Here is a 23,228-nt window from a genome sequence, read left to right as displayed (position 1 = left end):
TCTCATTCTTTGTCAAATATACCTCCTATGTGAAGCCTTTCATAAATTCTGTTGTAAATTTCCGTGTCACCCTGCTGCCTCGATTCCAACAGCCTGCTAATTTTAAGTTAGTTCTGCATTTACTTCATCTTGCCCTGTAGGACGGCCACCTGTGTACATATCTGCCTTCTACATGGAGTGGAAGGTCCCTGAGGGCTGGTCATGACCAGGTCTCCCTTCATATCCCCTCTGTCTGGTACACGGTATGTACTTGGTGACCGTCTATGAACTAGATAAACTGGAGAGCTCATCAGAGCCTGGCTTTTACAGAAAGAGCTGCAGAGAAGGAGGCTGAAGAGCCACCTGACCTGCACGCACGCACAACTGACGGCTCAGGGAGAAGCCCGCCTCGGTCCTTCCTGCAGGGCGAGGCCAACGGTGCTGCCATCACAGCCCTGTGAGAAAGGCACTCTGCAAGGGCTACCTGGCGACTGAGGGCGATCTCACGCTGCTGGGAGTTCCAGCGGATGAACAAAGTGCCGACTCGCTAAGTCCACTGTCCTGATCTATATCATGGTTACAGTTCAGGTCATCTTTCTTTCCAGGAAAACGGAAAGAAGCCCAGTGAGCAGCCGCAGCAGGCAGCCTGTTCTCGCAGGGGAGAACAGGTAAGCAGGGTGCACAGGGGTTGCCTATGACAACGTGACTACCTGTCTGATGACTTATTTCACAAAGGAGCAGCGGGTTGAGTGGCTGTGGATGGCGCCCAGCTTTATAAAGAAAGCACAGGCAATATAATTAAGTTTTCCTAATTGAGCTCAACTCCTTGTAGGCAGTAGATTGTCTGCTTTGTTTGGTTTTTGTGGTTTTGATGCTGTTTGCCTGAACCTTCATAGGAGTTTCATTAGGAAGCTGAGAATCTGGGTGCCATTTCATAACCAAGAAGTGTGACTTCGGATGGATGAGAAGAAAGGTTGTGAAGGTGCCCACAGGAAAAGGGCAGAAACAGCAATACCAGGAGAAGGAAACCACACAGCTGGGGTGAAGACAGTGTACAAAGAAAACCATTCTTCTGGCTCCACCCAGCCAGCCACCCACCAATCCACAGATACTCCTATGCAGATACCTCCTATGTCTCAGGGGCTGTGCTGGGTACCGGGAGGACAATGGGAACACAGCAGTCTCGATTCCACCCTGAAGGGGCAAGAGGATGAGATGATGAAACAATTACACATGTCAGTTTAAGACTGTGTCCCTGCCGAGTGCTTAGAAAAGGAAGCACAGGGTGCTAGGAAAGTGCATAACGGGGGATTTTACTTCATCAGGGAGGACTTCCCAGAGGAAGTGACAACTGAACAGCAAACAGGAGGAGGAGGAGGGGTTGTCAACCTGAATGTGTTGTCGGGGGAGGGGGGTGGTTCCAGACAGAAGCAGCGCAGCAGTAAGAAATGGTTTTGTCATTCTTCGAGTTCTCATCAGCAATAAAATGTGACTTCTTTTTCTAGATGGTGCTGTTTAATGATCAATGATGTTTAGAACCTTCAAAGTTTAACTATGTGTTGCTGTTCAGTCACAAAGTTGTGTCCAACTCTGCGACTCCATGGGCTGCAGACATCAGGCTTCCCTGTCCTTGACTATCTCCTGGAGTTTGCTCAAACTCATGCTATCTATCTATACACCTACGTGACAAGCAACTGGTAGTTTTCTTTTTAAAGGTTATTTACTTATTTATAGCCACACCACACAGCTTACGGATCTCAGTTCCCCAACCAGCCATCGAACCTGGGGCCCTGGCAGTGGGAGCACCAAGTCCTAAGCACTGGACTGCCGGGAGTCACAAAAATTAAAAAAAAAAAAAAAAAAATCAACACATAACAATACATTAAATTATTTAGGAAGTTTACTATGTAAATGGAAACCGAAAACTAAGAGGTTTAGGAACAATCTTGCTCATTTATAAAGCATCAATCAGACACTAGGTTTAGGGGGAGAAAACCCGCAGCTTAGACCCTCAAACAGAGTCCCGCCCATTCCGCCCTGCTTCTTCCTCTTGAGAAAGCGCACAGACCACAGTCACTCACTGATGCCAGACTGCCCATGCGGTCCATAACCACCACCTCACACTCACAGAGCCGTCCCAACAAGCTCAGCACCGCTTTACAGGTAAAAAGACCGGTTAGAATGGTTCGCATTTTGGCCAAAGTCATGAAGATAGTAACGGTACAGTCAGGAACTAAATCTATTTCCATCTTCAAACCTCTTCTGCCTACATAGATCTGTGGCTGCTGTCATTCACATAAGAGTTCATCAAAGTATGCTAATTAACCCTTAGTTTTCTTTTTGGGTTAAATAATCACAGTCCCAGGTATAAAGAGGTAACCATGCTTTAAGCGTTACCTATGTTTCTTTTAAATAATCAGTTTATACTTTCAAATAATATTTCACAATTTTTCATATCTCAAAATTAGGAATGAAAAATTGGGCATATTACTTTATTCAGGATCTGGTTGAGAAATGACACATTATCTATGCATCTGAAAACAATTTAGCCTTGGCTATCAGCAATACTAGTTGCTATTTTCACGCCTAGATTCCACACTATTGTTTTTAAATTTGCAATCATTTACAATCTTTTTGCTTCTCTTTTGTTTTTCTTAATGTCACTGTTCCAGTTTTTATTTCCCCTTCAGTACTCACCCTAAACATCTCAGTTTCAACAAGGTTGTTTATTTTTATTTCAGTTGATCTCGCTACAACATCTGTCACTAACCATTTCTAGTTCTTGGGATTATCGACACGTAGGCAATTATATTGCCTAATAATCCTATCTTCTAAACTGGTATACATCTACAATGGAACACTACTCAGCCATGGAAAAAAAAGAAAAGAAATCTTGGGACTACATAGATGGTCCCTGAGGACATTATGCAAAGTAAAATAAGTTAAAGGGAAAAAGAGCAGTCCTATATGATCTCACTTATCCCTGGAGTGTAACTAAAAAATCAAGATAAATGAACAAACAAACCAAACACGGATGCAGAGAACAGGGTAGCGGTTACAGAGGAGAAGGGTGGGGGCGGTGAAGTGAGCAAAGGGTTACCGTGGAGACAGGGCCACAGAGACAGAGGTCTCAGCAGTGACTGAAGTCGCTACAGTTTATACAGAGGCAGAGGTCTAATGTGGTGCACGTGAGACACGTCGGAGACCAATGCTACATCAGTTAAAGACTGCTTTTAAAACCCTACACGTAACCCTGCTTTCTCATGCTTGTCCACGTTCCAAGTCTTCCCCACCTGCCGTCCTCTGTCCTGATCGTTACATCCTGTGATTCCCTTCCAGTTCTCCTCTGACCCCCAGCACGCTATTCCTGAATCACTCACATTCCCTCAACTACAGTTCATACCTGTCTTCCAAGATACCTAAATCTGTATCTTGGTCCAGATCGCTCCTTTGAGTCCTAGACACGTTCCCAGTTGCCTTCCGGAGTCTCTTCCTGGAGATCCACAACCTGCTCAAAACCAACTCATTATCCAACCCTCTTACACCTAAATATTCTCACAAACTTGCTCATCTACATATTTTTCCACAAACTCAATCAGTAGGTAGATATCTTGGAAACACAACTAACGGTTCACTATCCAAAGCTCTGGATCCACTCACCAAGCCTCTGCCGATACTTTCCTCAAGTGCTCCTTGAAGTTACTCTCTAGATTTTCTGTTTTCAAGAAGCTCATAAATATATCTTATTTTTTTAAAAAAGGAAGAAACGAAAAATACAGATGTATTATCTATGTTCTATTGCTTTCCTATATAAAAAAAGAGTGGTTGGTAGAAAAGGACTGTAATTTTAAATACACACACATACTCACAAATATTAAACCCTACAGTGAAACCCTTTAGGGCATCAAACTGTTTTACCTCTTTGATAATGAAATCACTTCTCCCTTGTTTTACTGGAAGTCAATTGCTTTTGAATAAGTCCTAAATATATTCTGAAATTTTAGGTTTTGTTCAGTGCTATTTCAAATACTGTTTCCTATGTATTAATCACTTAGTCTCTAGAACTCAAATGGAAGGAAGTTCAAGTAAGAGAGTGTAAATAAGATGTTACCAATTAAGTAAATTAAGTAGTTGGATCTCAAGTTAATAGCTGACACTCTTGTCAGTGGGTCCTCTTTAGTGGAATGTATAATAGATACATTAAGTTAGAAGAAGCTTTATGAGAAAATCTGACAGGGTTTCTTCAGATACTGGCTAGAAAAATAAGGGTAAAGGGTTTACCTCTTTCCTGAGTTCATGAAAAACAACTCTAACTGTTCCTGTCATTTTTCTGCTTTCTTCAAATTTTCTTACTTTGGTACTGTTCCCACAAAGACAGCCCAAACCAAGTAGGCATCACGCAACGTTTACTTTGAGTGCAATAATCTGAAGCACTATTTCCGCTGTTGTAGTGAGAAAGGGAGTGATGAATCAGTACTTCTATCACAAGAGGAACTTCAAGAAAAGGTCGTGCATGCTGCTGAATTGCTTCAGTCGTGTCCAACTCTTTGCAACCCTATGGACTTTAGCCCACCATGCTCCTCTGTCCATTGGATTCTCCAGGTAAGAATACTGGAGTGGGTTGCCATGCCCTCCTCCAAGGGGATCTTTCCAACCCAGGGATGGAACCTGTATCTGTTACATCTAACATGCATTGGCAGGCAGGTTCCTTACCACTAGCACCACCTGGGAAGCCCCCAAAAAGGCCAGAAAGAATCAAATCACTAACAACCCAACCTAAGACTTGACGATGGTCAGTTCTAGGGCTTACCATTCTGTGCAACATCCTCAATTAATCTCTCTTCATTACATTTTAAAGAAACACTACAGAAGAGAAACTTGGGGGGCTATCAAGACAGCTAAGAATGCCAATGTCTGGAAAAAAACTCTTGAAACCAAGTCCCCTGAGACAGTTCCTCTGCTGATTTTATGATTAACCTCTCTATCCAAAACTGTGCTCCCTTTCCTTTCCCAAACCTGTTCTCCGGATTGGGAAGCAGCCAAGAAGAGGTGGAACTGAAACCATATACAACGGTATCTTAATCCCAAGGGATCCGTGTCCCCGACCTTTGAAGTAAAAGGCCTTTAGTCTCCCAGGCATGCCTTGAGTCTCAAAAGGCTGACGCAAAGAGTTAGTGACTAGGAATGAATGTGAAGACGCAGAAACAAAGAACAGCCCTGAGGGTGGGAAACTGGTCACAACAGCAGAGTTCCCTGAAAGACGCAGACGCAGGCCTGACACACGTCCCTACGCGGCTTTTACAGGAGGCAGAGCTCCTCCAGATGAAGACCATACGTACTGACCATACGCACACAGACTCCAGGCTGGCTGAAACTGGAAGGCTGATGCTGTTTGACCCTCGCCTTAAGCCAGTCAGTGTGAGAGTGGGGCACAAGAGGATCCCACGCGCTGCCGCCCCCAGCCTCACCCTCCTTTACAATCTCTTCCCCGAAAGCCTTCAAGGTGTCTTCTGAGCACGGGCTGCCCGCTTCCCGCGCTCCGCGCCCTGCAGTGAGTGCTGGGTTTTCCTTCACCACAGTCGATAGCTCGACTGGGCTGAGCGGCAAGCATTCGGTTCAGTGATCAATTAGTCTTCTCATCTGTCGGAGGCCAACGTGCTGGATGACCCTGGAAGTTCAAAGCTGAAAAGAGCAGAGCTGGCAGACACCCCAAGACCTGGGTGATCCTGCAACACCCTCACCCCGACCTAAAGCAGATGGTCACCTGTGCGGAAGTTACAAACCTACTGTGCTAAAGCGCGGGAACACGGGGCTTCGTTTATGCGGGTAACGGACTGAAACACACTGCAGCTTAGCCAACACGCTCTAGCATGACCACCGAGGCGGCGCACATGGCACGCTCAAAAAGAAAAATCCAGAAGAAGAGCTGTCCTGGAGACATCTTCTTTCTGCTCCTTAATTCTCACTCGTCAACGTCCGTGTGTGCATCCCACCGCTGCCTTCTGCGTCTCACCCTGTGGCTCTCGCCCGTGAGCGGGCGCTCCTGACGGCTCTACTCTCATTTCCTATGTCATCGTCCCCCGCCTGGGCGGCGGCCACTGCTGATGTATGGTTGATGATAAAAAACAAAGGTCAACCTCAGTACAGAACAGTAATTATTATTATTTTTATATACTTTCCCCATCCATCTCTCTGGGTTTAATACTTTCTGAACCTAGAGGCTGGATCTGGCAAACCAATTAACAACAGACCAACTTTCCAACTCCGTATTTAGACCATGAACAAACGAAGACTCACGCAAACCAGTTCCCCTCAGGAAGAAAGGGAAGTGGGGAGTGTGGGAATAGTGAGAGTCCGTCCCAGAAACCTGCCAGGCGGGCGAGGCGGCGGAGGGGCTGCGGCATTGGGCTCAGCCACTCCGCGGGGCTGACAGTGACCTGGGGCATTTCATCCCACCCTCACCTGACCTCAGGAGCAGACGCGGGTGCAATTACATGATCCCGAGTCCCAACAACCTCCAAAGAAATCACACGATACACAGCATTCCTGTAACTGAATGGAATTCCTTCTTCACCAGCAGTTATCATCTAGAGAAAGTGCCTGATGAATCCAAGTTATGAGAAAAAGCAAAAGTACCAGGATGGAGCAGGTCCCCTTGTCAGTGGAAGTCAATGGTGCAGAATTCAGCAAAGCGTCAGGTTAACTAGAGGGACGCAGGAGTGCGCCTTCGTTCACAAGACAAGGGGGAGGCCTGTGTCCTCTTAAGCGGCCCTGCTCAGGGATGGCGGGGGAGCCCAGACCTGTGTGCCCAGAGTCAGTCCTGCTCCCTCGATGGCCAGGCATCGGGATCAACTGGATGCACTTTCTCAACAACTGGAGCCACTTGTCTAGAGCAGGGGTCTCTCAACTTTGATTATGCCTTTGCTACCTAAAATCAGGGGGCTTGACATGTAACACTGTCTGTCTATTTATTTACAAATCATATGCATAGACCACTTGCACTAATCTGTTATGTACATTAGAAAATATATGCACAAGTTTTTAAATGAGATAAAATACACTACATTTAAAGTAATTTTATAATACTATCTTTATTATATTTTTTTGCTCTTCCTAAAATAATCTATGTTTAATGGTAGGAATGTGATTGACTAAGCTTCTTTACTTGGTTAAATGCTTTGCAACAGCCAGTTTTTGACACTCAGAAAGAGATACAGGTCTGAATGAAGGAAGGCCATTGTTGGCTGCCCTTGCTAAAGCATGGTATTTATTTTGGTACTCATCAATGCCGCCAAGGTTTTTGTTAAAATTTGGCTAATAAGACTTATGTCTTCTTCAGTGTTAATCAGCTGGTATTAGTCAGGGTAGTCCAGAGGAAAAGAACCAACAGGACAGCACAGATACAGCAGAGAAGACTTTACTATTGGCTCATGTGGTTGTGGCGGTGAGATATGCTGAAAGAGACCGCTGGGGAACTTCAGAAGCAGGACCACCAGTGCTGTAAGGCAGTCCACGCTCCAAGGTCTGAGAAGGGGGCAAGTCAGCAGGGAGAGGGGCACGGGGGAGGCTGGGAAGGGGGCGATGGTGGGTCAGACGCCGGAGGCCACGAGCCGGGCGCCCAGGTGTGCGGGCAGGAGACGCGCATCCGGCTCAAGGACGCCTTTCCTCAGCGTCTGCTTCTCCTGCAGCCCTCAAGGGCCTGGACGCGCCTGTGCGAGAGAATCTTCCTGACCTGGTCTAGCGATCCGGGGCTCAGCACTTTCAGGAACAGCCTCACAGACACGGAAGGGGTGTCTGGCCAGCTATCTCTGCATCCCTCAGCCCAGTCCACGCCTAGCATTAGTCATCACCCAGCTCTCCTTATTTAACCCTACTTCTGGCTGTGTTGGTCTCCGCTGCTGCATGGGCTTTCCCACTGGCTGAGGCGCCTGGGGCTGCTCCCCCGTTGCTGGCGTGCAGGCTCCTCACTGGAGCGGCTCCTCCTCCTGCCGCGCACGGCCCCAGCAGCGCAGCTCCTGGTTCCGGGGCGCAGGCTTGGCACCTGCGGCTTACGAGCTCGGCGGCTCCATGGCACGTGGGATCTTCCCGGATCGAGGACCGAACCCACGTCTCCTATAACCGAACCCCCGTCTCCTATACTGGCAGGCGGATTCCTTGCCATGGAGCCACCAGGGAAGCCCCATTCCACGCTTCTTAAAACTTACTTGGAAGATGTCACATTTCTCTATTTAAAAAAAAACAGGGTTCAAACCTGACTTTATCTCTTCATTTAGAAGATTTGAAAGCAAGTTAGAAAACGCTGCTTCCATAATCTTTTAGTGTAGAGAGATGTAAATAAGTGATTTGTTTAAATTGCTTCTGGCCAGAACATCACAAATAGATGAAACTTCCAAATATCCAGTTTCAAAATGTCCTTCCAATAGCACGAGTTTCTTTGAAAAAGCTCTTATTTTCGCTCATTATTAAAATGTCATCATTTCCTTGAAGAGACAAATTGTTTATTTATTCAAAAATATTTGCATGGTACCTTAATACTGACAGTTACCTGTTATCACATTAGAGGTAAGCAATTTTGAAGTCTGTTTTTCAAACAGAAGTTATGTTGGGCAACTGTTATTAGCAGAAGAGATGGGGCAAACCCACAAGAGATGCTCATGGCCCCTGACATCTTTTCAACACTGGAATAAATATGGAATTAAGAAACTACCACCTGCACGACCCCGTAACTGGGCACGTGGGGCAGTGAAGGGCAGGCAGGGGTCACTCTGTGCCCCTGTGGGGAGGGCCTCCCCCAGCAGACCCGACAGGTGACGGGAGGCCAGTGACAGCAGGGCTGCCTGAAGGCGCCAACGCCAGCCTGCATGTCACAGGCGAAGCCCGCCCTCCATTTCTTTTGCAGGAGGGTGCAGATACCAGAAGCTCCAGTCCTCTCCCTGTGCCCCTCTGACCCTGCTGCGCAGGCCCCTTGCACACACGCACTCCGCTGCTGAAAGCACTGGTCTCAGCCAGCGTTAGGCTCCCAGGTTGGGCCGTAGCTTTTCCCTCACCTCAGCTTCATTTCCTCAAGTGTCATCCGAGACCGGGCAGCGGCAGCACAGTCACAGACACCGACTTCTGGCCCCTGCGGCAGCCTGCTCCCCTTGTGGCTGTGTGGCGTCTGCTTGCGCACCAGGCTCCGGCTGGTGCCTGTCTGGCACGCCTGTTAATATCCACCGTTACCTGCGGACTCTCTGCCCTGTCTCCCCGACTCACTGCATCCCCAGTACCGGGCCCGGGAGGCAGTCAACGCCTGCTAAATGTCACTGTGATGGAGACCATAGTTTCCCCTCAGTCACCCTTCTTCCCTCCTTTTCCCTTTATTATTGTCAGTATTTTGGTAAGACTATAAAACAGACTAAAAGCACTGCCTTCATGGAGGGGATGTACTGTCAAAGGAAGACAGAAAAATCTTTACAGCAGAACATAACAAATAAATGAATTGTTTACTATGACAGAAGTTGATGACTGCCATGGGATTGGGGTGCGGGGCCGTGAGGAGTGGGGACAGGGTGGTCTGCGGGTGACAGGCCCAGGGCTCACCGAGGGGACATGTGTCTCAGTGAGGACTCACAGGAGGGCAGGGAACCAGGCAAGTGGGTATTATTTCTTTCACTGGCCACACCGCCTGTTCATCCTTCCTTACGTGTTTCAACCAAGATGTCTGGGGAATTTCTAGAATTTTGGATATTACTGGTACACAGTGGGAGCTCGGGAATTTTGGCTGAATTTATAAAAATAGCATTTTGGAGAAAGAAACAATGTGGAGAAATGAACTATAAGGTTCCTCTTCAAATCAAGGAAAAAGGACCAAGGAAATTAATGAGCATTCCAAATCACACAAAGACACTGAGAAAAAGTCACTAAGGACATGTGAGAGCCTTATTCACACGGCAAACGCTGGTCAGACCCCCCCCTGCACCGCCCCCCAGGCCCGGCCGGGGCGAGTCTGGCTCGGGTTGGCTTGGGGGTGCCGCTTCAGGGTCACGCGGGCAGTTCTGAACAAACTTGCTGTACAGAAACCAACTCATTTTCCAGTATGGAGCCACGGAGTGCTTGAACTGGGAAAAATAAACTGAAAAGTTCCCCATGATAAAATATTCTGTGGTTTTGTTTTGGATTTGTATTCAAATTATTTAAATGCAACAGTTAATCGATTATGATTATGCAGTTAACTACTTGAATGTATTGACTTCTATAAAATCAATACATTTAATGCTATTAAATTAGCTATAAGATGTCTGTGTGCTCAGCTGTGTCCAACTCTGTGACTTTTTGGACTATAGCCCGCCAGGCTCCTCTGTCCATGAGAAATTTCAGGCAAGAATACTGGAGTAGGCTTCCATTTCCTCCTCCAGGAGATTTTCACAATCCAGGGATCAAACCCATGCTTCCTGCATTGCAGGAGGATTTTTTTTTTTTTACTGGTGAGGCATTAGGGGAAGCCCAATAAGATGTCTACTGTTAATATATTTAAGGAGTAAATGGCATATTTACTGTGGTCATAACTGTTTAGATTAAAAAGAATTATGCTTTTTTCTAGTGTCAGTTTTAATTTCTATTGTGTCCTTTTGTTATAATTTGTGATTTATGACTTTCAATTTCTTTAAACTGTAACATTAGGATGACAAAGAACTCAAAGTGGCGCCTCTTCTTTCTGAACAAGGCACTTAATATACAAGAAGAAAAATGAGTGATTAGCTAGGCTCTCTGCACTTAGAACTGGAAACGACCTTTGGAGATTACAGGCTAGTGACGGTCTTAGCAGTCCACCTAGATTCTGACCTCGGGCTGCACAACGTCCAGTGCTCCCTCTGACTCTGTGAGAGCAGGTCAGTGGTGAGGCGGGGAGGCCACTGCCCCTTGCCCGTGGGGCAGGGCCCAGACAGCTCCCTGCGATGTGCTGTAACACGTTCACACTGGACATCTGTGGCCTCAGTGCCTTTCTAAGCTGACATGCATAGGATTAATAGCTTTGAAAGCTTAAGTAATCTACTTAGAATAAATATTTCGCTGTAAAAGCCAAGATTTCCCCCTAACTTGTAAAACAGCAAACATAAAGCAGAGAACTGGTTTATGGATTTTGTTTCGTGTACAGCTAATGAGAACAGAATTAACCATGGATTTTAGTCTCTTCTTTACTTATTTGAGAAAAAATAAATCACCATGATAATTGGTTATCTTTCAGTAAAGAAACTCTTTCCTCTAAAACATTCAGAGCACTCTTCACCACAGAGGTTCACAGCTCTCTTTGGACACCCACAAAAAAAAAAAAAAAAAAAATCACTGAACTTTTCAAGAGTGACTTTAAAGATATAAACAAACATGTTGCTTATTTTGAGCAAATGTTACCACAAACCACTATTTTAGCCAATAAATTTTGCAAAAAATCACTGAAAAAAGTACTTTCAACATCAACTTTTTACTTAAACACAAAACATTTACTTATGTTAAATAATAGTACAGAAGCTGAAATAGTATATAAATTAATGCCTAATAAACTACTATCAAATAGGATATCCTACATGTGATGTATTTAAAAAAATTAGTGCCTGAAGATGTCATAAAAAAAGAAAACTACAGACCAATTCCACTGATGAACATAGATGTAAAAATCCTCAACAAAATACTAGCAATTCAATTAACAATATATTAAAAGGATTGTGGCACCATGATTAAGTGGGATTTATCTCAGGAATGCAAGGATTTTTCAATATCTACAAATTAATTAGTATGATAACCACATTAGCAAACTGAAGAATAAAAACCATATGATTACCTTAATAGATACATAAAAAGTTTTTGATAAAATCTCAACATTTATAATAAAGTCTTTAAGATGTGGGCACAGTGGGAACCTGCGTCAATATAATCAAAGTCATGTATGACAAACTCACGGGTAACATCACACTCAATGGTGAGTGGCTGAAAGCATTTCCTATAAGATCAGGAACCAGGCAAGGATGTCCAGTTTTGTCACTTTTATTTAACATAATTTTGGAAGCTGCAAAATTCTCTGACTGCTGCTTGCCACAGCAATAAGAGAAAAAAAAGAAAAAGAAAAAAAAAAGGAATCTAAATGGGAAAAGAAGTAAAACTGTCACGGTTTGCAGATGACATAATACTGTACATAGAAAATCCTAAACACACTACCAGAAAACTACTAGAACTCATCAATGAATCTGGTTAAGCTCCAGGACACAAAATTATGTTGCATTTCTCTACACTAACAAGGAATGACCAAAAACAGAGATTTATGAAGCAATCCCACTTACCATCACATCAAAAAGAATAAAATACTAAGGAATAAACCTCCTTAAGGAGGTAGAAGACTTGTACTCTGAAAACTCTAAGACACTGATGAAAGAAATCAAATATGACAGAAACAGATGGAAAGATATACCAATTCTTGGATTGTAAGAATCCATCTTTTCAAAATGACTGAACTACCCAACTCAATCTATAGATTCAATGCAATTCCAACCAATTACCAATGGCATTTGTCACAGAACTATAACCAAAATTTTTAAAATTTGTTATGGCAACAAAAAACCTCAAGCACTCAAAGCAATCTTGAAAAAGAAAATTGAGCTGGAGGAATCAGGTTCCTTAAATCCTGACCACACTACAAAGCTGCAATAAGTAAAATGGCAGGGCACTGGCACAAAACCAAATATTTATCAGTGGAATAGGACAGGAAGTCCAGAGATAAACCCACATACCTACGCCAATTAATCTATGACAAAGGAGGCGAGAACAGACAATAGAGAAAAGACAGTCTCTTCAATAAAGTACTTGGAAAACTAGACTACCTATAAAAATAAATGAAATTAGGACATTCTCAATGCACAAAAATGAACTCAAAATGGATTAAAGACCCAAATGTAAAACTGGATACTATAAAACTCCTAGAGGAGAACACAGGTAGAACACTCTTTGATCTAAGTTGCAGCAGCATCTTTTTGGACCCATCTCCTAGAGTAATGGAAAGAACAAAAATAAACAAATGGGACCTAATTAAACTTAAAAGCTTTTGCACAGCAGAGGGAACCATAAACAAAATAAATGAAAATCTACAGAATGAAAGAAAATATTTGCAAACAATGCAACCCATAAGGAATTAATCTCCAAAATATACAAACAGCTCATAGAGCTCAACATCAAAAGACTAAACAACTCGATCAACAAATGGGCAGATCTAAATAGACACGTCTCCAAAGAAGACATCCAGATAGCCAAAAGTCACACAAAAAGATGCTCAACACTGCTAAGTGTCAGAGAAATGGGTATCAAAACTACAAGGAGGTATCACCTCACATTGGTCAGAATAGCCATCATCAAAAAGCCTACAAATAATAAACTCTGGAGAGAGTATTGGAAAAAGGAACCCTTCCACACTATTGGCGGGAATGTAAATTGGTATGGCCACTATAGAGAACAGTAGGAAGGTTCCTAAAAAACTAAAAATAGAGCTACCATATGATTCAGCAATCCTACTCCTGGGCATACATTCAGAGATAGCTGTAATTTCAAAAGAAACATGTACTCCAATGTTTATAGCAGTACTTTTTATAAGAATCAAGACAATGGAAACAACCTAAACATGCTCAAAGATGAATAGATAAAGAAGTTGTGGAACATATATACAATGGAATAATATTCAGCCATAAAAAGACTGAAATATGCCACTTGTAGCACCATGGATGGACCCAGAGATTAGCATACTACATGAAGTAAGATGCAGAAAGACAAACACGATATTGCTTACATGTGGAATCTAAAAACTTATACAAATGAATTTATTTACAAAGCAGAGACTCACAGACAGAGAAAACAAACCTATGGTTACCAAAGGGGAAAGGGAAGAGGAGTTGTTCAGTTCAGTCCAGTCGCTCAGTTGTGTCCGACTCTCTGAGACCCCATGGACTGCAGCACGCCAGGCCTCCCTGTCCATCACCAACTCCCAGAGCTTGCTCAAACTCATGTCTATCGAGTCCATGATGCCATCCAACCACCTCATCCTCTGTCGCCCACTTCTCCTCCTGTCTTCAATCTTTCCCAGCGTCAGGGTCTTTTCAAGTAAGTCAGTTCTTCACATCAGGTGGCTAAAGTATTGGAGTTTCAGCTTCAGCATCAGTCCTTCCAGTGAACATCCAGGACTGAGTTCCTTTAGGATGGACTGGTTGGATCTCCTTGCAGTCCAAGGGACTCTCAAGAGTCTTCTCCAACACCACAGTTCAAAAGCATCAATTCTTCAGCGCTCAGCTTTCTTTATGGTTCAACTCTCACATCCATACATGACTACTGGAAAAACCATAGCTTAGTCTAGACAAACGTTTGTAGGCAAATTAATGGCTCTGTTTTTTAATATGCTGTCTAGGTTGGTCATAGCTTTTCTTCCAAGGAGCAAGCATCTTTTAATCTCACGGTTGCAGTCACCATCTGCAGTGATTTTGGAGCCCAGAAAAATAAAGTCAGCCACTGTTTCCACTGTTTCCCCATCTATTTGCCATGAAGTGATGGGACCAGATGCCATGATCTTCATTTTTTGAATGTTGAGGTTTAAGCCAACTTTTTCACTCTCCTCTTTCACTTTCATCAAGAGGCTCTTTAGTTCTTCTTCACTTTCTGCCATAAGTGTGGTGTCATCTGCATATCTGAGGTTGATATTTCTCCTGGCAATCTTGATTCCTGCTTATGCTTCATCCAGCCCATTATTTTGCATGATGTACTCTGCATAGAAGTTAAATAAGGAGGGTGACAATATACAGCCTTGATGTACTCCTTTCCCAATTTGGAACCAGTCCGTTGTTCCATGTCTGGTTCTAACTGTTGCTTCTTGACCTGCATACAGATTTTTCAGGAGGCAGGTAAGGTGGTCTGGTATTCCCATCTCTTTAAGAATTTTCTACAGTTTGTTGCAATACACACAGCCAAAGGTTTTTGTATAGTCAATGAAGCAGAAGTAGATGTTTTTCTGAAATTCTCTTGCCTTTTCTATGATCCAATGGATGTTGGCAATTTGATTTCTGGTTCCTCTGCCTTTTCTTTTTTTTTTTTCTTTTTTTTTTTTTTTGCGACTCCGTAGACGGCAGCCCACCAGGCTCCCCCGTCCCTGGGATTCTCCAGGCAAGAACACTGGAGTGGGTTGCCATTTCCTTCTCCACCTCTGCCTTTTCTTAATCCAGCTTGAACATCTATCTGGAAGTTCTCGGTTCACATACTGTTGAAGCCTAGCTTGGAGAAGTTTGAGTATTACTTTGCTAGAATGTGAGATGAGTGCAGTTGTGCAGAGGGATAAATTAGGAGGTTGGGATTAACATATTCTCAGTACTAAATATAAAATACATAACATAGTAGAGAGAACTATACTCAATATTTTATAATCACCTATAAAGGAAAAGAATCTTAAAAGGAATATATATGACACACATATATAAATATACAACCAAATCACTGGGCCATACGCCTGACACTAACATGATATTGCAAATCAATAATACTTTAATAAAAAGAAATTGGTGTCTGCTAACATATATGTGCTGAGGGAAGGCCCCTGAGGGGTCCCTGAATGACTGTGGCTAGAGCACTGCCAGGCCCGGCCTGGCTACTTGCTTCGGCCCTTCTCAGGAACTCTGTTTACACTGTTTCCTTAAGACGGAATAATGTCCCAGGAAAACTGTTCAAAGCCCATATAGAAGATTTATGACTCTGAAAGACTGAATCAGCTGTTCTTTCTACAATATGCTCATTCATTTTACCTTCCAAATCAGTTGTTCACACCTGTAACAGACTGTGTCCCAATCACATGGACCAACTCTCATCCTCTATACACAATAAATAGTTGTTGTTGTTTTTTTAAAGGAGGAAGGATCTGCTGAGTTTAATTGCATCTTACTAAAACATATCAAAAGTGTCCTTTAGGATTATGTGATCCAGCCTCTGTCCAAGAAAAGGGTGACCTGCCCCATAAAAACAGCAGGCTGTGATAGAGGCGAAACCTGAATTTTGAGATTCCTTCAGAGGGCTGACCCAGGATTAATGCTACTGGAGATCTGGTCCCTGCCCTTGCAGAGCTCTTGTTTGGTAGATGAGAAACCTGGGTCCAGTTCCCTTAACACTACTTGGTGAGCACGATGCTGATGGAAGTTGAAGCAAAGCTGACTGAGATTGGTGGTATACAGAAGGCAGTCAGGTGGTTTTTTAACAGTAATATATGTATGACCAAAAGAGTTCAGAGTCCTGGCTTCTTAAACAAGAATCTACTGGCCAGACTCTTGTGATAGTCTAGAGGTCTGAATAAATGAGTGTGTCTTCCTGGAGATCTGAATAAATGAATGCGTTTTACCCAGGGGTGGGGAGCTCTTTTAAGAAGAGTTTTTGGCACTTCTGGCTGAGAGCAAGAGTCGTTTATGACAAGATGTCTTAACCATCAGGAAGAGCCGTCATGAACCCAGCATCTTTCTGGAGTTTCAAACTGCGACCTCATGCAGCCTCGCAGGCCCATCTGTGTCTCAGGCGGGGCCCCAGGCAGTTTCGCTGGCCTTCTGGTTCCATCAACAGTCCAGGCTCCTTCCTGCCTCGGAGTCTGTGTTTGCTGTCCCCTTGCGTGGAGGCTCCTCTCCCTACTCTTTGGCTGGCTCGTTCCTTCTCCTCCAACAGTTCTCACCTCAAATGGTGCCTCCTGAGAGAGAGCCGTTAGACCAACCCACGGAGGTCTTCATCTAGATCAGATTCTCCCCCTCTTCTCATTTTAAGGATGACATCCTATTCGCACCTTGTATAACACATGACAAACAAGTACTTCCTGTTTCCTTGTTTGTTATGGTGAGGGCCATTTTTCTTTCATTTCTTCCACCTTCAATGTCACCGGAAGCTAAACAGTGCCAGTGCACGGTAACACGCAGTAAAGATCTGCTGAATAACAAACTCAAAATGCTTTTCTAAAACGATCCAAAATTATTTAAGGCCCGAGAAAACCCTTAATAAGATTTGAGGAAAACATAATTCTACTTTATGAAATGTCTGAACATAATAAATAACAAATTTCAAATACTGGTTCAATAAAGATATTTTGATTACTCTTTTATAGATTTTTGAAAACCACTATTTACTCAGAAGTAAAACTTGAGGTTTTTAAGGCTAGTCTATGTCAAAAAGTCTGTATTTCTGACTGAATGTGAAAACATAACTGAGGAATCACCAATACCTAAATACTAACTACAATAAACATTCAACTGGTTAAAATTTAGTGAAAAAAAGAACAATATATAGTCGATACAAAGAAAAAAAACACCTGCTTTTGGTCACTAACAGAGAAAACACACAGAAATATGATTCTTCAAGAAAGGCAGATTTTAGGGAACCGCTTCAGCTCTTAGAAGGGAAAAAGGATGACAAAAACAGAAGTAACACATTCTTTCTATAACAAAATCACACAAAAAGTATCCTAAGAAATCTGAACAGAACCTCCAACAAGAACATCAGGAAAAGGAGATAAATGGACAACGTGCATTCTCAAAGAGTCAGTGTGTGTGTCCTTCACCACTCAGAGAAGAAGCCATTATAATGGCCTTACCAGAATGAAGCATTTTCTATCATCATCACCAGACTTGAATCCATTTATCATTTCAATTCTGATATATGACATTTTAGTAAAGTCACTTGACATTAAAAAAAAGTTGCATGTACACTGAGGGTTTTGGAATTAAAAAAATAAAAATCTATTACCGGCATAAAATCTGAGTATTTGGATTTTATAATTTAAAAAAGCAAAGTCTTAACATAACTCCAAACACTAGCCAAATCAGAACTGGCCAAGCACAAGAACACTGTACACTATATTTTATAGGATGTTTTTGTGTACAAGAATGACTATAGAATTAAGTTATCTTATTTCTAGCAGTTTTCTCCCATAAAGAGTAACAATCACTGCTAAAAGAGATGCTTGCGAACTTACCAGAAATAATTTTTTGACAATATTCTAGTCTTCAAACGGTGGCTGTTAAATTCTTACTGAAGAATATACAGTGTTAATCAATGTGCTGTATTTCATTTGTAATAAGTCTTTGTGATAAGGTTAGCACTCAACATACAACACAAGTAAGAGAGGACCGAAAAATGAAAATTACTTTGCTTATGTTTCCGTATTAGAATTTTATTTGCTGAAGGGTAAAAGCAGATTTGCAAAATTCACAGTTAACTTAAAACAATAGTTTTAAACCTTTTATTCCGAGCCCTTACTGCCTTCAGGAAGGAAAGAACATCTGGTTATTTAAGGAACACAATATGTTCACATTCTCTATGACTTTTGTTTCTAATTGGGTTTTTAATTTTTTTTTGGAATTTGAACAACTAGTTAGAACAATGTTTTTTAATCCCTTCATATTTTTCAGACTGCCCTCCCTCCATCCCTCCACTTCATTTAGTGGATTGTTTTTGGAAATCTGCTCAGTGATTCTAATATAACAAAAGACAGGGAAACAAGCATGGAGACTGTGGTCTGAAGAGCTACGTATAGAAACCATATTGGAAGGTGAGCAGAGGAGAGAATGGTACAGATCTCTGATATCCAGTCTCTTCATACGTTTAAAAACACTTCAAGTAGTTCCTGGGTCACTTACAAACATGTCAGTTTCACTTACTACAAATGCAAACAATACCTACTACTATAAATAAAAGAATCTATAGGAGAAGTATCAGTAACTAAGGTTCTACCATTTTTAAAACTAACACAAGCTACGTCTCTCAGGCGGGAAGGAGGCTAAAGACCTGGGTTCTGCCCCCGACCTGCTCTGATGAGCTGTGTGGCCTTGCGTGTGCCTCTCAGCTCCACTCTGACTGTCAGCTTGCTCGCCCACAGGAGGAGGAGGTGCGTCAGGCTCCCCTGGTTCTTTGCGGTTCTGGAGTTCTCACAGTCCAAGTGAAGTATGCTAATTGGATTCTTTGTTGTGTCTGCTTTGTTCCATGCTATTTGAGGGTAGTAACAGGTTTTCAAATAGTTCTGTCTGATAGCAAACTAAGGAACTAGATGTCCTTTAAGTTCAAACTCTAGGGTCTCTTCACCATCTTGATAAAAATGGCAGCTGACGAATAATCCACTGACCATGGTTTCTGTGGAATGTGGATTCGGCAAAGTGAGGTGAAAACAGGTGAGGTGAGTGAGATCCACCCAGATTAGAGTCAGTATTCAATTTACTATTGTTTTCTTAAGAGCAACCACTGCAGAACACAACGCTAAAGCTATCAAATGAGAGGATCATGAGGAGAGATAGCTGATAAAAGAGGCAAGCAAATCGCTAACCTATGACTGAGTGATTAAGCAAATCGCTAAACTAAGGTGCTGAGGGGACTCAGAGGGAAAACACCTGCTCGTCTGAGCCTGGAACGGCTTCCTGGAGAAGGGAGAGCAGACGCTGGGACTCTCGGGAGCGGGTGAGCAGAGCAGGGCCTGGAACCTTTCTAGGTGGTCTGGACGAGTGCAGGCAGCTTGGCCTGGGGAAAGCCACATGGCCTTGATCCTGTGCACTGAAAAAGGAAGAGGAGAGATAGCCCACTCTGCCCGTCTTGGAGCCTGGAGTGACGACCAAACCAAGCAAGGCAGAGGGCTTGGAGACGGGGAGTGTGAGCCTGTGACCCGTTTACAGGCCCATCACCTCAGTCTGCTCCGCTGAGAAGCAGTTTCCCAGCAAAGCCTACATCTGATGGCAAACGAGCAACAGCCCAGTGCCTCGAGCTCTCCCACAGTCTATCCTCAGCTGAGCAGGCTCCACTGGGGCTGAGGGCTGGCGGGGGGCGAAGCGCTGCTCTGCAGGCTGACGATGAACTAGGGAGGCCCAGCGCCTCGTTCACTTCCATCTTACTGTGTCTGTCAGCAGCCCTAAGCACAGGTGCCTGGTGAAGCTGGGACATGGGAAAGCAAACACCTAGGCTTCAAACCTCCACTTTCTACTAGTTTACAGAGATCTGCCTGTGTGCATGCACTTACTCTGATTTAAGTGTTTCACGCCAGTACACAGGAAACACTTAAAGCACTCTGATGGCTGGATCTTCAGAGGATGGGGTGGGGTACTAGCAACACCTTTTCCTTCCTCTCTTTATTCCCTCCCAGTGTCCACTGGCCTCCTCTATGAGTTCATAATTGACATGAACTACATATCCACTTGGGGAGTTTTAGAATATACATGTAAACTTCCCCCCCCGCCCCGACTTGTGTGTTTGATCTTACTGTATCATTAGAAGTCAGTTCTTTATGGTCAAAGGTTGCTCTGCTTGGGTGGATTATCAGAGGCAAAGTAATTCAACACAAGAGACGACCAAGACTCAGGAAGGGTGGATTTCACCAGATGACAGGATATTTGGTGGGAGAGTCAAGATTTGACCCAGTGTCCGGATTTCTAGCTCAGGCTCCTGGCTAGACCCAGGACCCCTCACTGCGACAGACCTCCAGTCGGCACTACTGCGAGTAATGTTAGTTACATTTGACATTTACTAACAAAGTCAGTGGGTCAGCATTACAAACACTTAACTAAACTCCCGTCTCGCTGAGATGGCCATCTGAAACCCCCTTAAAATGCTGCAGCTGTCTTTATTTTCCCTTACAGATGTCACCATGCCATGACCTTGTTCTCAAAAGCTTTTTAAACGTGACTCCTGCCTTCTGCCCAGGTTCTCAAGTCTCAGAAATACCAGTTTAAGGTCCTAACTTTTGGACACTTACCTTAATTGTTTTTACTTGGTAAGAATGAAGGTAAAAGTGAGGAATACTGTTTTTTAGATACCTTTTATGCTATTGTTTTTTTTTTTTTTTCCTCTTAAACCTTAGAGAAGAATTTAATGCTTGTAGAAGTGGTTTCATTATTCTCTCTCTCTCCCTCTCTCTATATGTGTGTACACACACACACATACACACACACACACCCCCTTCTTTTCTAAATGTGTATTTATTTATTTGCTCCGCGCCTTAGCTGTGGCATGCGGGGTCTAGTTCCCTGAGCAGGGATTAAACCCGAGCACCCTGCATTGGGAGTGCAGTCTTATACACTGGACCAAAGGGGAAATCCCTCTACCACCTTCTTGAGACCAAAAGCATTCTAAAATCACATATTCTGCTAATAACATTGATGAATTTAGTATCAGAATTCTGCAACTATAAGCACAAATGGTTTATAGGAAGGACAACCGTATTTAGCTAGGAAAAAACTTAACAAGATGGATGGTTTACATAACAGATTCATTTCTCCTTTCAATTAAACCAAACAAATCACACAAATGGATAATTCAAATGGCTATTTTAGTAATTTTTTCCCACTCTGTGTGACTCTAATAATTCCCAGTGCTGAGCAGATAGAATTTACCATAAGTCTATAGATCAAAACTCAGATACCTCATTGACCAGCAACTTCATTCTTTACTCCTTTTATAGATATGCCACTAATCTTGGCTCTTTCATATTAAAATAATATACTTCTACAGTGTACATACACATAAAAAATATGGAACTTTATGTTTTTCATAGTCTGACTCCTAAACCTTACCAGAAAAAAGATAAGCTACCTTATGTATCAGAGAAATGATGGATTATGTTTCTGATACATAATGAAATTTTGTACAGGAGAAATGATACAAAAATTGTGCATTTCTAAGAAAATGGATATAGGCACAAGGAAAAACAATAATTTAAAATCAAGCAAAAAATAAATATAAGATATGCTCAAAGGTTGACGTCAACAACTGAGGCAAGGACAGAAATCTCTCAGAATCAGAATCACGTTGGACTTGGAGGTCCATGTCGATCAGACAGGACGCTGGCAGTGGACCCGCAGACAGACTCAGAGACGGTTCCACCGCGGCCAGCACAACTGCAGGGGGCCCTGCCAGAGAGCCAAGGGTGGGGTTTCTCTCTCAGGCTCCATCCAATATTTTTGTTTGGCTCTGAAGCATCAAGGATTCACAGATTTTTTTTTTTTTTAGATCACTTAATGTTCTTATTTTCAAGAAATATAACATTAGTTGTAAGAGAGCACACTTTTTCTCTGGAGTGTAAAGAAAATTTTGGTGACTTAAGTTCAAATAGAGAAGTCAGCATTAAATTCTCTTTCCTTTATTAGGTTACTCTTAACCCGCAAAATGAACACACATTCATAATATGAAATAATTTAGCATTCCATTACATTATAAACTCTTAGAAAACGGGTGTTTGTTTCAGAGCTCTAACATCCTGGTGTTCACATGGTTCTCGAGGCTCTACCAAGGTCAATTTTGGCCCCCGAGCGGGAAACTGACGGCCAGGAAGCATGGTTCCCAGCAAAAAGCGGGTGCTCAGCCACGTCCTAAACTCACAGGGGAGCAGGCAGGCAGAGGCCCTTCTGAGCAACAACAGAGCGCTCCCATCTCTCAGCCCATGGCCTCTGTGTTTGCCTGCTGAGTTGCTAGCCCATCAGGCATGGGAGTTTTGGCCTGCGACTCTTTGGCAAATTCTTTCAGCAGGTGATTCATCTGCCACTAGGCAAATTTTACATTATGAATCCTTAGAGTCATGAGGACAGGCCAATTTTTCACCCCACTTAACACTGTGCACATCCCACCTGGGAAGCTTACCTTCGGGTCACGAAGGAACAGAGCCTTAAGGATCAGTGAGTGAACGTCCCCAATGAGCGGGTAATGCATTAGAAGGCCAAGACAGGTCTGGTAGTTACTGGAGATCACTAAACAAAAGGGAAAACGTCACTGAGAAGCCATCCAGTTTCAGGTATCTGTACCACTAAGACAAACAAAATAACAACTTAGGTTCAAACAAAGTAAATCAGTAACTGAACTGAGTCTGATAAAGGGAAAGGGGAGAAGGTACCAAACGGCCCCTGAAGCTGCACACTGTGCCGTCCACACAATCCAGCAAACAGGCCACATCCTCAGGGCGGTGCTGGACGGAAGAGCCTGAGGTGTGTGTGCGTTTGCAACATAAACAAGGAGCATGCACATTTATTGCCATATATATGGCTGTATTTAAATGTCTCTACTTCACTGCTTGGAAATTAGAAGCAAGAATCTTATGAATGGGAAAGAACCAGTTTAAAATTCTCATGAAATATTATTTACCATGATTATTATACTTTGCAACTTACACATGTCCCATTTACTTTCTGTATATATAAATATTACACAGTTCAAAATTAAAGAGAATATAACTTCTTCAAATTATTTATTTTTCTAAG

The 23,228-nt window shown here is 43.0% G+C and overlaps 1 protein-coding gene across 1 annotated transcript in view; it reads right to left on the bottom strand.

The window, feature by feature from the left end:
• Positions 1 to 23,228, bottom strand: part of TBC1D5 (TBC1 domain family member 5) — a 567,048-nt gene that overhangs the window by 115,008 nt on the left and 428,812 nt on the right. Inside the window, exon 16 of the mRNA XM_061167253.1 lies at positions 22,615 to 22,721. Within this exon, the coding sequence (XP_061023236.1) occupies positions 22,615 to 22,721 (107 nt within the window). The remainder of the gene's footprint in view (positions 1 to 22,614; positions 22,722 to 23,228) is intronic.

This window comes from Dama dama, chromosome 19 (assembly GCF_033118175.1).
Source record: "Dama dama isolate Ldn47 chromosome 19, ASM3311817v1, whole genome shotgun sequence".
Lineage (NCBI taxonomy): Eukaryota > Metazoa > Chordata > Mammalia > Artiodactyla > Cervidae > Dama > Dama dama.
The sequence above is the reverse complement of the archived record's forward strand: the minus strand, read 5'-3'. Positions and strand labels throughout refer to the sequence as shown.